Source organism: Silene latifolia, chromosome 10, assembly GCF_048544455.1.
Source record: "Silene latifolia isolate original U9 population chromosome 10, ASM4854445v1, whole genome shotgun sequence".
Lineage (NCBI taxonomy): Eukaryota > Viridiplantae > Streptophyta > Magnoliopsida > Caryophyllales > Caryophyllaceae > Silene > Silene latifolia.
Genome location: NC_133535.1, coordinates 9057203 through 9073934, shown reverse-complemented (window position 1 = coordinate 9073934; position 16732 = coordinate 9057203). Strand labels below are relative to the sequence as shown.

The 16732-nt window shown below is 36.9% G+C and overlaps 1 protein-coding gene across 1 annotated transcript; it reads right to left on the bottom strand.

The window, feature by feature from the left end:
- Positions 1-5630: 5630 nt before the first annotated feature.
- On the bottom strand, positions 5631-11717 carry LOC141607065 (long chain acyl-CoA synthetase 4-like). Its single transcript, XM_074426432.1, has 19 exons — positions 11517-11717; positions 10482-10545; positions 10299-10388; positions 9789-9845; positions 9650-9698; positions 9481-9557; positions 9210-9249; positions 8915-9009; positions 8661-8828; positions 8422-8532; positions 8252-8339; positions 8030-8096; positions 7785-7860; positions 7588-7705; positions 7249-7494; positions 6940-7079; positions 6325-6513; positions 6100-6219; positions 5631-5896 (listed from the first exon to the last, which is right to left on the bottom strand). Exons 1-19 carry the CDS (start codon positions 11666-11668, stop codon positions 5861-5863), a joined length of 1983 nt encoding a protein of 660 aa, XP_074282533.1. The 5' UTR covers positions 11669-11717; the 3' UTR covers positions 5631-5860.
- Between the last annotated feature and the right edge of the window lie 5015 nt (positions 11718-16732).

Sequence of the window (16732 nt, the reverse complement as noted above, 5' to 3'; positions counted from 1 at the left end):
ATCTTATATCTATAGATCGAGGATGGATACTTCGTATGGAATATGTTGTCAACGAGATTATTCAGACGCAGGTTATAAGCATTACCTCTTATTATAACTTTAATCGTTAAGCTAGCTGATATCTAATCTGTGTGAATTGGATGAAATACTTAAATTTGATTGAAATCATGCATGGAAGCTTTAATTTTGGGCCACAAAAAGGTCAATTGAGTTATTGTATGACCAAGGCAATTGTGTCAAATGATCCAAACATGTCATTGTGATAGTAGGTACCACTTAGAATAAACAAAAGCAATAATATGTACTAGAATGGACGAATATGGTGACAATGTGACATGGTTTTCCAGTTACCACACAACACAAAAGTTTGGATGATATGCCTATAAACTTGAATGATATGCCTATAAACTTGTTCATAACTATTTGTCCATTGCAGTCACTTATTAGCTCTATTTGATGTTTTTTTTTGGCTAGGAGAAAAAAGTCGAGTGAGAGTGAGACTAATTGACTGAAACCGACATTATTTTTTTGGTGTAAATAAGTTATAAGAGCGATTTTGATGTTGATGAGTTTGAACTCAGGTCATGAGTACTACCTTTCATGACTTTACCGATTAAGATAGTTGGACATCTATCTCCACTAAAACCGACGTAATATTAAAAGCAATGACTATGTTAGTCGGACGAACTTTAGGAAAATGAGATAGTACTAATAGGTAATACTAAGTTTCGGTACCACCTCTCACATGCACATGATAGGTCCCCTACACATACCGTTCTTTCTCCATTGTGTAGGGCCTATACTAAGTATATAAGCAATTTGGATCCTCTGCATCTCTTTCTTTCCACTTCCTCTCACTACACTCATATATTATATTAATATCTCATTTTTATTCATTTATCTTTTCCTATTCAAGTGTATTTACAACCACCCGATTTATCTAGAATTCGATCCGGATCATTGGTAGGTAATGGACCTCCATTTTTTTTTAAGGAAATGGAGAAGATCTTTACTCGTATATCGTATATGAGAGGGTGGTATTGAATTTCAGTACCAAGAATCCAATGATTTGTTGTTCAAATGTGAGGTGATTGATGACCCCTACAAAATCGGCTTTGAAGCATTATTAAAGGGGTTAAGCACTAATAAGAGATGAATCCTCAAACTCATCTCTAATCATTTGATTATGCAAAGTTTGGTTAGTTGATGTCTAATTTTGCGCTAATTAGGGTTTTCTATCCTTGATGGATTGACAATGGACCTACACGGCTACACCCATTTACTTTACCCTTTTTAATCAGCAACTTTTTTTTTTCTAGTTGTTTCTTCGGGTCTACCATCCGGATTCGAGTTGGGTAGGACCATTAAGACGGTAAAACAACCCCTGTTTAACATTACTGGCATTTCCAAGACTCGAACTTGAAATCTCTGTTTAAGTTCAAACAACCCCTTACCGGTTGATCCAAGGGTTCGTGATTTTTTTTTTTTTTTTTTTTCTAGTTGTGAACTTGCACTAAATACACAGATTACATTTGGTTGCTCCAAAGAGTCCTTATCACTTAGAGCATTAAGCTTTACACAACCTTACTCTGGTCCAAGGTGCTATATGTGGCCCATAACCCTTACCATAACCCTACATTACATCGAAGGTACCTAGACGCATTTTAGAAGTTATTACAGATGTCAGTTAGCATAGCTGGTAAAATCGTGAGGGTGATATTCGTAATCTGGGTTTAAATCCTGTCAACAACAGATCATATTTTAAGGTGATGTCATCGAATCTATAACTTCGTATCTATGGTAACATATAATTACCGCGTTGGGTGATTTTGGACCAAGGTAGCTAGACATACTTTAAATGTCATTGTGACCGTGGTTTAAGGTGATATCGCTTGTAACTTCGTAGTTATTTATGGTAATATGTGCTCGCATTTTGGATAATATCTCGACTTATGGTATAATCGGTTGAGATAAGACTGAAACCGAGATTTAATACGACTCATTATCTATGGTGTAGGCACCACCTTACAAAGTTACATAGGAAGGCAATAGATGCCACTTTAGTAAATGGCTAATAAATTTGTTGAGTATATGGTGTGATAGTACAACTGAAAGCTTGCTTTAGTAAAAGCTACTCCTATAATGTCTTGTCATTTATGGTGTGGAATTCCACCAGAATGACAATAGATTGAATGGCCATTGATGTCTCTTTAGTAGAACAGTATTCGTTTTCATGGTGTCGCGAATATGCTTACACTTTCTTCGGTGTGCACGAGGTAAACCATATACGGAGAAAATATCTTCCAAAGTTCAACTTAAAAATAAAGTCTTCTGAGCCAGAAATCCCAAGCTTCTTATCTTTTTTTTTAGATAACGAGGAAACTCACAGCCGTTACCTTTAGTGCGCTCTGGATAAACCCCGAGTATACAAATGCAAACCACGTTTACCAGGTTAACCACATACACCAAGTTTCGTATTTCTTATCTTGTTTTCTCTGTTTTCATTGGGTTTATTTTTGGCATTACGACAATTTACGTTTGTTGTGCGGAAGCGTGAATATCACGTGTTGGGCCTCTGTTGCATCTGTGTCCACAACCCATAATAGTAGGATATTGTCCGCTTTGGGCCAAGCCCTCACGGATTTACTCTTGGGTTCCTTCCCAAAAGGCCTCGTACTAATATATTTTGTAGACACTTATAAAGATGATCTTCCATCTTTATTCTACCGATGTGGGACAAGGGTTTGCACCCTAACAACCCTCCCCTCAAACCAAGGACCATCATCTTGACTCGGAACTTGACCTCCATGGAGAACTCCCCCACTCTACAGCCCCAACTTTTAGACACCCGAAACATCACAAGTCTTGATAACTTCCCCTTAGCCGACACACCATGCTACCACGAGCCGTCCATGTGCCCTTCTTGGGGATTTGCTACACATGCATATCGAACATCCTCTGCATCCAATATACCCTGGACCGGGTCCGTCACTTCAGAAGTGCTAGAACACAAACGGTCTATGGCATCCAACCTGGAAAGGACCCACCAGACATGTGGCACCCAATCTGATAAGGGTCAACCTGATCAACAGTTCTAGTACACAAATGGTCTTTGTCCCGCAAGACCTATGACGCCTTTTATCCATTTAACCATGGACCGGGCTTGCTCAAGGACTCACCCCGAGCTAGGAGTTTCATGCCTTATAGTGTACAACTTCAAGTCTTGGGCCTGCTGATGCATCCTCGTGTCTAGCCCAAGTCGAACCTTGGGCTCTGATACCACTTGTTGTGCGGAAGCGTGAATATCACGTGTTGGGCCTCTGTTGCATCTGTGTCCACAACCCATAATAGTAGGATATTGTCCGCTTTGGGCCAAGCCCTCACGGATTTACTCTTGGGTTCCTTCCCAAAAGGCCTCGTACTAATATATTTTGTAGACACTTATAAAGATGATCTTCCATCTTTATTCTACCGATGTGGGACAAGGGTTTGCACCCTAATATATTGTCCGCTGAATCTAGGGTGACTGAGACGGAAGATCCTGCCTTGTTAACAATGGAGGAGAGGGCTCATTCATCGATCTTGTTGAGTTTGTCAGACGATGTCCTAACTGAGGTAGCCGATGAGTCGACTGCAATGGGGTTATGGCTGAAATTGGAGAGTTTGTACATGACAAAGTCGCTCACCAATAAGTTGTTGTTGAAACAACGTCTGTTCTCTTTCAAGATGCAGATAGGTATGTCACTTCGTGATCATCTAGACAAATATAATACTATATTACTAGATCTGCGTAATATAGATGTTAAGATTGAGGATGAAGATCTTTGCTTTAATTCTCGCTTTGGTTTCTTTACCTGCGTCGTATGGGAATTTTGTGGATTCTTTTGTTCTTGGTAAAGAAACGTTGACCCTAGAGGAAGTGAAGTCAAGACTTTGCACTAGGGAGTTGCGACAAAAAGCAAATGTTGACTTAGAAAACGGATCGGGGGTGTTTAGTTGTTGATAATACTAAAAAAGGTGGAGTTCGGAAGAAAAAGGCTAAGTCTAATATTCCGGACACCAAATCCGATAATTCATTTATCTCGTTATCTATGTAAAGAACCAGGGCATAAAAGACCTAGTTGTCCTAAGTTGAAAGCTAAGTCTAATGCTTCGTAGTTCAAAGTAAGAATTTGGAGTACGATTCTGAGGCGGACTATGCACTTATGGTTGATTCTGTTCGTCCTATTGATCGTTGGATTCTAGATTCGGGGTGTTCTTATCATATGTGTCCACACAAGCATTGGTTTAATACTTATGAGTCCTTTAATGAGGGTCGCGTTGTTGTTGGTAACAATGCTACTTGTGAGGTAGTGGGTATTGGATCAATCAAGGTGAAGACTGCTGAGGGTAAGAAGTGTACTTTGACTAATGTGAGACATGTTCCAGCTTTAGGGAAGAATCTTATGTCACTTGGTTCATTAGGTGATTTAGGATATGAGTTCCAGAGTAAAGGGGAGATTTTGTCTGTCACGAAGGGTTCTAGTTTGGTGCTGAAAGGTGTCAAACAAAATTCCTTGTATGTATTACAAGGTGAAACGCTGACTAATTTTGCAAGGTGTGCATCCGTGAATCACAAGAAGAAGACTAAGGTTTGGCATAAGCGGCTTGGTTGTCATATGGGTGATAGAGGGATACAACAATTGTGCAAGAGGGATCTTCTTAACGGTGTCAAGGTGAGTAATCTTGAGTTTAATGAGCAGCGTGTGTTTGGTAAGAAACACAGATTTAAATTTAGCAAGAGTGTTCATAAAACAAAAGAAGTCTCTGACCCTTCGGGGTGCTGAGCTTAAGGTGGAGCATCCTTTAGCGGCCCGGTCCAGGGCTAAATGGACGCAGGCCTAGTCCAGGGCTTATTGACTACGGACCAGTCCAGGGTATATTGGACGGTTATAGACTCAAGGTGGAGTCTATGGTGTTCTAGTGTGAGAGCTCAATTTTCTAGAACATGGCAGATATAAGTCTACTTGAGGACTTGTATATTGGTCGAGTGATTTGGAAGTCGTTTGCTAAATACGACTGTCCGAGTCAAGGTGGAGAATTGTTAGAATGTGACTCGTATGTCGCATTGATATGTCGGAGTTTGATTACGATGAGATAAAATAGACTAAAGAAGAAAATAAAAGACGGACACGGGCGAGTAAGCAAGCTGTTATGCAGGTCGCACGTTTTCCTGTTTTGCTCTTCTTTGCTACGTGACTTTTGGGTTAGTATTAGGAAGTTGTGGGTCCCTCCACTTTCCTAATCTATTTAGCCATTGTGGTTACGTAGATTTCCGAGTTTGGTTTATTTGATAATTTTGTTTATTTAATTTCCTAATTGTATTAGTCTTTGTTAGGGTAGTTTAATATATAAACACTACCCTAATCTAGCTATTCTTGAAGGAGATATTTGTGAGGCAAACACATTGAGAGTTTTAAGAGGCAGATCTAGAAAACTCTGTGCTCATCTTTTGTAATCTGTAATTCTCCCGACATAGTGAAATATTTTCCCTCGCCCAGTGGATGTAGCTATCGCATTGATAGTGAACCACGTTAAATCTTTGTGTCTTTTATTTTTTGGATCTACTCCGTATCGCTTCCGCACAACAACGTTCATAATCCAAATCATTTTAAAAATAGATATTATTATCGGTTTTTTTAGTATCGAAGAAAAATCGAACACTGTACTTACAAAGTGACATTTCTCCACTATAGAATTAAAATATGACATTTACAAAATGTAAACTAGAGTAACTTCATTTTTTCTGGATAAATATATCCTACAGCTAGAATCCCAGTTGATGTTCAAGTATGCAGAATTGCAGATCTCTCACTTGTCGTTAATTCCGTCCTTGGTACAGTTTGTTAATGACATCCTGCAACGACGAGTAATTAGTAAAATTAATTAGACTTACTAAGCAGTAACCCTGACAAAGATAAGCTCGTGCTTACACTCAATTAGTAGTATTTGACACGGTGTGTGTACATTCTGTCCAACTGTCAGATTCGGCTATTTTATGAAAATTTCACAGTTTGGCAAATACCAGTGTGAGATTTGATTTGAGTCAAACAAACTAACCTTGTAATATTTGAACAATTGTGGCCTCTTCTTTTTAAAAGTTGGAGTTATGAGGTCTCGATCCATGTCAAATGGCACCGGGTCTAAATGTACTGCTTTGATCAACTCGAAACCTTTCAACTGATCAAAGAAAATAAAGCAATATGTTAACTCCATTTATAATTTCACAAAATTTGTATTTTCGAAAAAAAAAAAAAAAAGATGAACATGAGAAGTTATAGAGACCTTGTTGGATTTAGCAGTTTTGTTGAGTTGGTCAAGGATGAAGTCCTTAGCCCCGGGATGCTGGCACAATGAACTGAAGTCGTTAACAGTGTCGACACTGTTTGCTTCGGCCCAGGATTCAAGGGCTTGCTTGTTCGGGTTGACAACGGCCACCAAGAAGGACTGAAAGCTATCTCCATACACCCATATCTGAATTTGAAAGACATGTTCAGAACATCACAAAATATTCAGATTACTCAAATCATGTACTGTATAAATCTATATTACTCGAACTCTATTAGAGATGTCGAAGAAGTGTGTATTATCTGAACGCAACTGATCATGCCCGCAAGGTGGAGTCTAGTGGTTAAAACTTGGGTGAAATCCCAAGGGTCTCAGGTTCAAGCCTCCTTAAGAGCAATCTTGTGGATTATTTATGGCCTCAGGCTATGCCTTCTAGACTCCAAGCCTGTTTCAAAGGTTATTGTGCTGTCTTTCTAGGTAGAATCGGCCACAATTATATCATAAGGACGGATATCAGGACACGCTAATTGATTTCGCTACTAAAACTGAAACCGAAATTAGCACCATGAATGCAAGATATGTAAGTCACAAAGGTCTAGGTTTGCAATGTACCGAATCAATCTCCGAGGCAAGACTATATACATTCTCCAAGTTTTCAACTGAAACATATTCACCCTGAGACAGTTTGAAGATGTTTTTCTTGCGATCGATGACTTTCATGCACCCATCTGGTTGCCATTCTCCAATATCCCCTAATCATAACACAACAACAACCAACATTCATTACAATAACCAATATAGGCCACGTAGAGGGCACATAAACCCAAATAAGACCGTTGTATGCATACAACGAGCTCATTCCATGTCATGTACTTGATTTATGATCTGAAGCAAGACTAAATGTGTGAAAGGCAGTCTAACCAGTGTGGAACCACCCATCAACCATGACTTCTTTAGTGAGGTCTTCGCGTTTATAATAACCACTAAAGAGGGTGTTTCCTCTTATGCAAATTTCTCCTCGAGGTATGTTCCCAAGAGCATCATACTCCATTTCAGGAACCGATTCTAGGCACACATCAACATTTGGTGCAGGTGGTCCAACTGTTCCTATCATTGCCATGTCGTTGGGTTGCGCAATGAATGAAGCTGCACAGCTTTCAGTGAGACCTGAGACATATTAAGCAATGTCACGCAGCTAATTAAATCTCGGCTTAGTGTTTGTTGGGTTATCTACTATGCTATTAATTCAAAAATAAGTACCGTATCCTTGAAGAACATGAGCACAAGTTACAACGCGTAGGTATGTTTCGACAGTTGGAGCAAGAGGTGCTCCACCAGAAAGGATTAGCCGCAGGTTTCCGCCAAGACCCTCTTTTATCTGAAGCAACAAAGTTAATGATATGAGATTACTGAGGTTGACAGTGATAAATAATCGAAATTTAGACAGTTTAAATCACCTTGCTGAAAACAATCTTGTCGAAAAGTGGGGACGCTTCTTCATGCTTATATCCTGAATTCATGTTGCTCAATTTGCTGCATTTACACAATTCAGGACAAATGAAGAATTAAAAAAAAAAAAAAAAAAAAAAAGATTCTGATATAGGCAGGGAATTGAAGTATCGGAGCAATATAGGGAGGGGAACAGGCGAACAGCAATTGCAGATCTCAGTACGATAAATTTTGCAAGGAGACGTTTACGTACTAGGAGTAGGCGAGATTGAATAATGTACGTTTCACGGTACCACTTGAATTGATCTTTTCCATTAAACCTGAGTGTCAGACAGCAAAGCATCAGAAACTTAAACAGATGAGGTAAAAAACAGAAAAACAATAAAAATGTCGCAGTTGAGTAATGTCACTGTTATAATTTGATGTTTGAGGTAAAAAAAAAACATTAAGTCAGTAGAAATGTGGTTAGTATTACCTGCATAGATTCTATCCAACACACGCGGAACAGTGCAAAGGATCGTTGGTTTCAGCTGTTTAATGTCATCAGATAACAGCTTGACATCCTGAACAAAAAATCAGTTATCAGGTTTCGGCTAATCTTTAGGAAGTAAAAAAGTAAATTGTTGTGGTCAGAATTTTACTTACCCCACGCCAATATCCGATTGAAGCACCAATTGAGATGAATAATTCCTCGACTACTCGATCAAATATATGTGCTAGTGGAAGGTATGACAGATATCTGTCACTTTGCCTAAGCTGTGGAAATCAGAACAAGAAAATTTTATTGGTAAACTTACAAAGTTTTGAGTAAGACCGTCTTACAGAATAATCTAGCGGTTTTACAATATTTACAGTGGAGAATGTTGGAGAGTGAACATATATACCTCTTCATTGATGCTCTTCAATGAGAAATTAATGCCTGATACGACAGTGACAACCGTCTCATTGGAGATCAGCACTCCCTTAGGCTCACTGGTTGTACCACTGGTGTACATTATTGTACAAATATCGTCTTTCTTTTTGGCTGGAAGATCGAAATGTTGATTGCTTCCCTGCAGACATTTTCGCAGAAAATCTTCTTAGAAAAACATTTTTTTACCGAGAATTTGTAGTCTATGCATATTTGAGCATGGCTTACCAGTTCCAAAAAATCATCCCATGAGTAGATTTCCAACCCGAATTCTTTAGCAGCTTCTTTTTGGTCGGCCGCAACCTTGCCAAAGCTCACCAGTGCTATGTACATAGAAATCAGAGTATTTGGTTATCGACAAGTTTTGCCTAAGACCATCTTACAGTAAGACGCGGTAAAGTGAATGCTTAAGGTTTTAGGCGAGTTTTCAACTTTAGACTTTTAACTCGAAAACCTTGAATATTTCCATCACCGTGTTAATTCAAGTTTTAGCCCCGAAACTTTGAAGATAGATTCAACTTACTTCTCAAGTGTTTTGTTGTACGCGGCATTGTCTTGAGAACCTATACAGAAACGGCCAATAACACTTACAACCATTCTGTTCAAGAATTTGTACTAATTCAATCTCGGTACCACCCTCTCACATTTTCTTATGTGAGGCCCACTATTTTAATGGTCCCCACATATTGCATGTGAGAGGGTGGTAACAAAATTGAGTAGCACCTGGTAGCGCCCTCTCATTTTCCATCTATCTAATATCTACAGTATTTGACTATATATCAATTGAGACGTACCTCAGGAACCTTCTTTTCTTCCACGAATGCAATCGATACCTCAGCATGACAAATGATGTATTCTACTGCATCAGCACCTAAACCATAACATACATATTCTTCCGTAAGAAGTCTTATCTCGAAAATTTGCAATTGACAAAGAAAATAATCGAGGGGTCGAAGTTCATACCTAGAGAATCATACAAAGGGACACAATGTAGTCCATGAGCATTACATGCCTGAAGTACTTACTTTGGTTAGACATCTACTTTTAAGGTACTAAATTTTCGCGTACTGTCAGAAACAGAAGTCATGAGATTCGATCATACCTGCATGCTGATCACCCATTTCGGGCAGTTAACGCTGTAGATTCCACATCGTCCTCCCTACAGTAACGAATTAATTTAGGAAGACGAGGCATTAGCATAAGGAAAAAAAAAGTCTAGTTAAAATTTTCCGTTTTTCCCCTAAGCGAAACAATCCAATTTATCCAAGTTGAGCTTCATTTCGACACATTTTTATCATCGGTAATTAATAGGAAGGCCCGGGTTATTGAGGTTGCCAGGATTCGAACCTGTGACCTTTGGTTAAGCTGTCTCCAATACCATGATAGATGAACGGTGAACCATCTCAACCAAAACCTTAAGGTGATGGTTGAGACCCAACTATTATAATTATTCCTATTAGTAATTTTGAAACGGCCTTTGTGTTTCCATCAAAAAGCTGAAAGTGTCGATACTGCTTACGTCAGTCATCTGACCATCCAGTAAACTACCTTAGGCAGAGCAGTTGCGGAATTGAGATGGCAGAGTAAAAATGTACTATAGTAATTCACTCACTTTGTTGATACCACAGTTACGAATTGATGTTCCGACTTTGATAACAATGTTGTACACTTCCTCGTATGTCATCCAAACATAGTTGCCTGTCTGTTCACCGAAGCACAGAAAACAGAAGAAACATTTCAGGAAACTTGTAACACTGAAGCGAAGAAAAAGGCCGAATATGAAAAGATTTCATACTTTCTCGTCTGAATCATCTTGGTATCCTAGCATTCTGTTCTCTGGAAATTTTTCAACTGATATCCTGCAATTGTAATGAAACAATGTGATCAACTGAGCATACTAGTTAGATTAATGGTTTTCATACCGAGGTGTAAGAGTTCGATTTGGTACTATCTTAAAAGTGTCAGACCCGACTATTTTGTAGAAAAAAAAATGCATGTTTTTAGCTCGAAATCAAGTATAGTAACGGTCATGTCATAAAAAATAAATCGACATTTCTAAGTGTCAGACACGACTATTTTGTACAAAGAAAATGCATGCTTTTAGCTCGAAATCAAGTATAGTAACGGTCATGTCATAAAAAATAAATCGACATTTCTAAGGGTCAGACACGACTATTTTGTGAAAGAAATTACACGTTTTTGTCCTAGAAGCCTAATCGACATGTCATAAAGAGCTAGGATTGTCAACTAACTTAGTTAGTAAAGTCATGAGAGCTTCAGGGGTGAGGTGGTACAGTGGTACTCATGACTTGGATTTAAAGCATGTCAGCATCAAAATCGCTCATGTTGCTCCCTTTATATAAAAAATATAGGGATATTCTCTCGTGTACCCCTGAACTTTTTCGTTTTCTGAGGTGTACCCCTCGTTTTTCATAAAAAACTTAGACCGACAATAATTTTCTGTTACGAGTTCATAAAACGGCATTTTTTTTTTCAAACCAATTATCTCGTCAAGGGCTTGAATTTGAAAAAAAAAAATCACCGCTTTTTGAACTCGTAGCCCTAGTTATTGTTGGTCAAAACTTTTTTTAACAAATAAACTTTGAACGACCATAATTCCCGACTAGAAGTTTGATACGTCGGTGAATTCTTTATCAAACTGAAAACCTTCTAAAGACGGTCAAATTGAAAAACAAAACGTTTATCGTTAACTTGTAGTCTTTACCCAAGAGTTAGAGTTATTGACAGTCAAAATTTTTTTTGCAAAAAAAGAGAGATAGATCTTAGAAAACGAAAAAGTTCAAGAGTATATCCCAGCAAAGAAGTGTACCGGAAAATATCCCAGCAAGTCTCCATCCCAGAAAGAAGAGGTGGGAACCCATCCTTCGCAACAATACTCCGGTAAACCGGTCCAATAGAAGGTTTACCGTTCTTTGCTTGTTTCGCATTCTCGACTTCGACCACATACTTCTTCTCTGCCATTTTTATTTTTTTTGGTTAAGATTGTCAAAACTTGCCTTGAATTATTTCTTTGTTTGGTCTTAACGTAGAATACTTGATTTTTATAGATGATGAAAGCAAAATAGCAAAAAATGTTGATAATTATGAAGAAAAATGAAGCATGTAGGTGGCCAATATCAACTAATATACGCAGTGTTTGCTTCTACGTACTACAAATTCTGAAGATTGTTTGCCAAACCAACCATTCTGTCAAACCAACCATACCGTTGACTCTTTTCATCTCTTTACTAATGGGTAGCATTAGCAAAGCTTCCTTATTTAATTTTTGTTTGTAAGCGGTTTTTTAATTAGAGGTAAATAAATACCGTAGTTGTTCTTTTGTGTGCACATTTTAGGTCTTGTTCTTTTGAATTTAATTTCGGTTCATTTCTTTTGAACTTAATTTTAGCTCCTTTTAATTTAGTGCAGTTCAGTTTAGCTCATTTTTTCAAAAATTAACTCTTACTTTAATTCAGTTCAGCTTCACTCAGTTCAGTTCAACATTTTTTTAGCCCAAAAAAACAAAACCTACTCAATTATACTCCGTATACTTTTTCCATAACATTTCCATAATCTATTTCCTTGTTTTCTTTGTCCTTCTTGACTGTCAAACATGAGAATAAATTACAAGAGATTATTTCGATTAATTATTTGTTTAATAATTAAGTTGAAGGAGAACCTTCAAAGAAGTGGTCATTTGTTTGTTAACTTGGCTCTTAAGGGATTTCATTGACGATACTCGATAGTGGTGTAACTTGTTCAATTGATGTTTTTTTTGGTAGCGAGGGAACCCGCAGCCGCTACCTTCACAAGTGTCTGTTGGGTAAACGGGTAAACCGCGGTGTGTTCGAAGTCTATTAGGCGTGGATGTTCGTGGTAAGAATGTTTCAAAAGATTTTCTTTTGGGGGAACTGAGCCTTGGGCCTCTTTAATTTCAAAGTTTTAACCACTAAACTCCACCCTTGCGGGCTCAATTGCAAATGTTGCGTAACAAAAATTATGAGATTTTTCGCAGTTGACTTAGTCCTTGATTTTCTTTGCCAATTGCTAACAGTCAAACATGAGAATAATCGAATTTCTTCCAATTTTTTTGATTATGAATCTCAATTCTGAGTCTTGATCTTGCTATGATAGATTGATGGTGTTATTAAGGCTCATGTAAAAAAGTTTGATAAGGCCCTTACACAATTTGTAGAATTGGAATGTACCAAAAAAAAAAAAAAAACAATTTGTAGAATTGGGCCTCCTAAATAGATTCTTTGAATTGGATCAATTGAAACTTGGCCTAAATTTAGTCGACCATATCTCGAGCTCAAGCCCAATCTAAAATTTGTAACAAAAAATGAGCTAAGGCCGAGCTTAAAAATCTCAGGTCAAGCTGACTTGAAACTGTTTTTATCTTGTTACTCAATTTTAGTTATATAACTAGTTTTCTTGCCCGTGCGTTGCACGGATATTAAAATAATGTGTGATAAAGTTCACAATAAAATGGAATATAGATATATAGTACATCGTTCATGTCTAAGCTTTTATGTATCCCGCATGACCAACAAATAATTTCCGTTAACATAATATTGACAAAAGAATAAAAGAGTGTCTGATTAATAAAATACTTTTTTTAGGAAAATAAAACCAATATGAAGTTTATATATATGATACTTGGACGGATAGAATTTGTTCATTAATACTGTTTGTTTTTCAATTGGTCAAAGAAAACAATAATATCTACTCTGCATAATCAACTCATTGATGCAACAAATCTCCTTTTTTCGAATAACAACCATAATTTAATCATTGCTGGATCAAATTGTAATTATGTAAAAACATTTAGAGGTAGTTAGAATGTTATATCCCCTGGTCAAACTATAGAAGTGCATTTGAATGTGAACCAAATTCCAACGCTGTACTACATGGCTATGGGCCTATGGCTGCTTATGACCCCCCTATAGCAATAGTCTTGGCCCCATCTTCTCATTTGAAACAAAATCTTTCACGCGGACCCCTATTTTTCTTCCATATTCACACACATGATCTAAAACAATCTCATCCCTTGAAAGATCGATCCTTGTCTCCGAAACTTATCTCAAATTTATCCAACCAAGTGAAAAACTAAACCCCTACTTCTAGAAAAATCCACCATCCAATGAAAACTAACCCTTGCTCTCTACAATGTTGTTAGAATTAAGATTTTACTTTAATTTTGATTGATGGGGTCAAGATTAAGTTTATCAGTACGATGTTCTGAGGTTTCTTGTTATTATTCATGGTACTTATATGTTTTAATACAAGCGATATTTTGCTGATAAATAACCTTATTTATTATCACTATCCTCGCTAAACTCATCACCCTCCACAAATGCACCCTCCCTCCACCCCACTAATTTACCCGCAAAATAAAACATCAGCCACTGTGATTAGTTCTTACTAATTGAAACAGCCTCCAATCCACTACCACTATCACTACCTTTCTGCCACGTTTTACATCTAAGAAGTCATAAATCACATTCACCTCCATGAAACAGCAATCTTTACTCCAGATGATATGGGTCCTCGTCTCCCTTATCGAAGACAATTTATTTCTCCTTCAACAAAGAAAAGTTTAAGAAGCAATCTTCCCTCTTATCTCTCGCCCTTTCCCTTCTTAGTCTTTTTCTCGTCCCCTCCCCTACCTCCATTCCATATACTCAAACAAAGTGTTTGGGTATTAGGTTTGTAAACTGAATAAGTTTGAATATTATATATATACACGAACTTTGCTATTTATTTCATTTTGTATAAACAAATCTTACTACCTCCATCTCATTTTTATTGTCATTTTTTCTTCAAATTTTATTATCTCATATTAATTATTATTCTCTTTCTAGATCTAGCAAGGAAAAACTTTAGTCAACCAACTCGTCGCAATCAACCGCATTCCCACTCGAAACAACCTTTTGCCCACTACTTAATCCCTTCGGTTCACACATAAAACGGTCTAAAATGTGAAGCTTTCATCTCTCTCTTGAAAAGTCCATGTAACTAACAAAAATCTAACCGCTACTTTCTGAACTTCGTCATTTTTACATCCCGTAAATATTAAGTTGAACATGACAAAAAAAAATGCAGAAACTTAGGTTTTGTTTCATAACAGCAGATTGAACATTTTTTTTTTTGCATTTTGAGATTTTTTACACTATTTAAATAACAAATGTGTTATTTTGAATGTTGATCATCGACATATTGAAATAGTAGATTGTGGTGTAATTTCCTGTTTTACATTATGACCTTTAATTAGTATATTATAAGAAAATAAAAATTGAGTTTTTTTTTATCTCTGAGGAAATTAAAGATCAAACTTTATCTTTATCATATTTATAATTAATATTCTTAACTTAAAATATATAAATTTAACCAAGCTCAAATAAGTTAGCTAAAAGTTATAAATCACAAATTGTACGAAGCAGTATAATCATTTTTTTTATTAATATGAAATAAATGTCATAAACTTCATGAGAATATTAATGCGGTAGAGAACTATAGAAGAGTTGGCAAGTACGTGACCCCCTTTTAGGTTTAAATATTTTCATTTATTTTTATATTTTTGCCTAAAGGTGGTTAAAGCATCGTATTATGCATGACGAATATGTCTCACCCTTCCCCAATTCATATCTTTCCCTAAATTATAGTGATGATGTGCTCAATTTACACAAAAAAAAAAATATAGCATCATCAACAATAATTAGTTTGCTCCATATAATTGAATAATACCTTTTTTTATGCATGTAAATTTGTTAGAAGAAAAGCTTGAGAGAGACGGTCTTCACTATGTTAAGGAAAGACTACTCTTACCCTTTTATGTGTTTTTCATGACTTTTTTTTAATGTTGATCGTTGCTTGAATTGAATCTTAACCTTATACATATTTCTATAACTAGTCGTTGCTCCGCGCCCTACCGGGCGCGGTGCCCCAATTTGGGTCAATCGTGTAAACAACCTTATGAGCACGTATCACGGTCTTATTACGATTGACTGTCCGTACAATTTATGTATTAGATGGTAAGCAGTACACTGTACTGCACATAATGTAAAGATTGTAGCATCGTAGAGGGTATACCACACACGGCACTAAGGCAGATTAGTAAAATACGTTATGAGTACTATAGTAAAAACAGGCGTATCTTATCAATTAGAGATATCCGTGTACACGGAACACAGATGGCGGTAAACAACGTAGTTCTTTCGTATGCAAAGGAGTCCTATAAGCTGGGTTTTGGAGCGAACACTAATAGCCCTTACAACTGCTGCCTTCAATGATTAGCCAAAAAAAATGTAGGTCACCATATATGTTGTGCCAATTGTTTACGGATTGTATATACGTGATCTAACTTGTGTAATACCTCTTATGATACTCCATATAATTTGAAAACATTTATAACTTAATTGTTTCTGAACAGCACACAATATGAGTTGTTTGCCTGAACTATGTACAACAAACTATTGAGACCTCCTGCGATGTGACTGTTATACGCCAAGAGAGTACGCCGGAGACATTGTGTAAAGTATTTGATAAGATACATTTGCACTGATACTAAAAGTAAATGTGATGGCACTACACTGTTGTATTCTGTTGCTATTATTGATGGGAAATTCTATTTTGTGTTCTGAGAATCTAACGTGTTGTTAGCTTCTTATCATGTTGCTCAAGTGGACCATAAACAAATATTCAGACCAACGGAGGAAACTTAGAACTCCAGGGGATCAAGTCACTTGTACTATTTGAAAGGAAAACATTATCAAATAAATTAAAGATTTAGGAAACGTAAATACCTAAAATTAGCTGACTATATACCCTGCAGTTCTTCACGCTTAAGGACTTTATTGACATAGGAAAAAGAAGAGAGTTAAGCAATGCGTCAAGTAATATGTTCCCTTACTTGAAATTCTGGTGTATTACAAAAATACTAATTTTCAGACCAACTTTCATGTTGCAAGTAGTTGAGCTAACATCATAATAAGCGTGGGTTAAAGCCCAAATATGGTACCACACATACTTGTTCGGTAGATATTA

Excerpts from the sequence above, each read along its gene's own strand:
- LOC141607065 (XM_074426432.1), bottom strand. The coding sequence starts at position 11,668 with ATGGCAGAGAAGAAGTATGTGGTCGAAGTCGAGAATGCGAAACAAGCA. Across the intron at positions 9,699-9,788 it reads AATGGGTGATCAGCATGCAG|GCATGTAATGCTCATGGACT; the intron begins GTATGATCGAAT and ends TAAGTACTTCAG. Across the intron at positions 7,080-7,248 it reads TGATGGGTGGTTCCACACTG|GGGATATTGGAGAATGGCAA; the intron begins GTTAGACTGCCT and ends TGTTATGATTAG.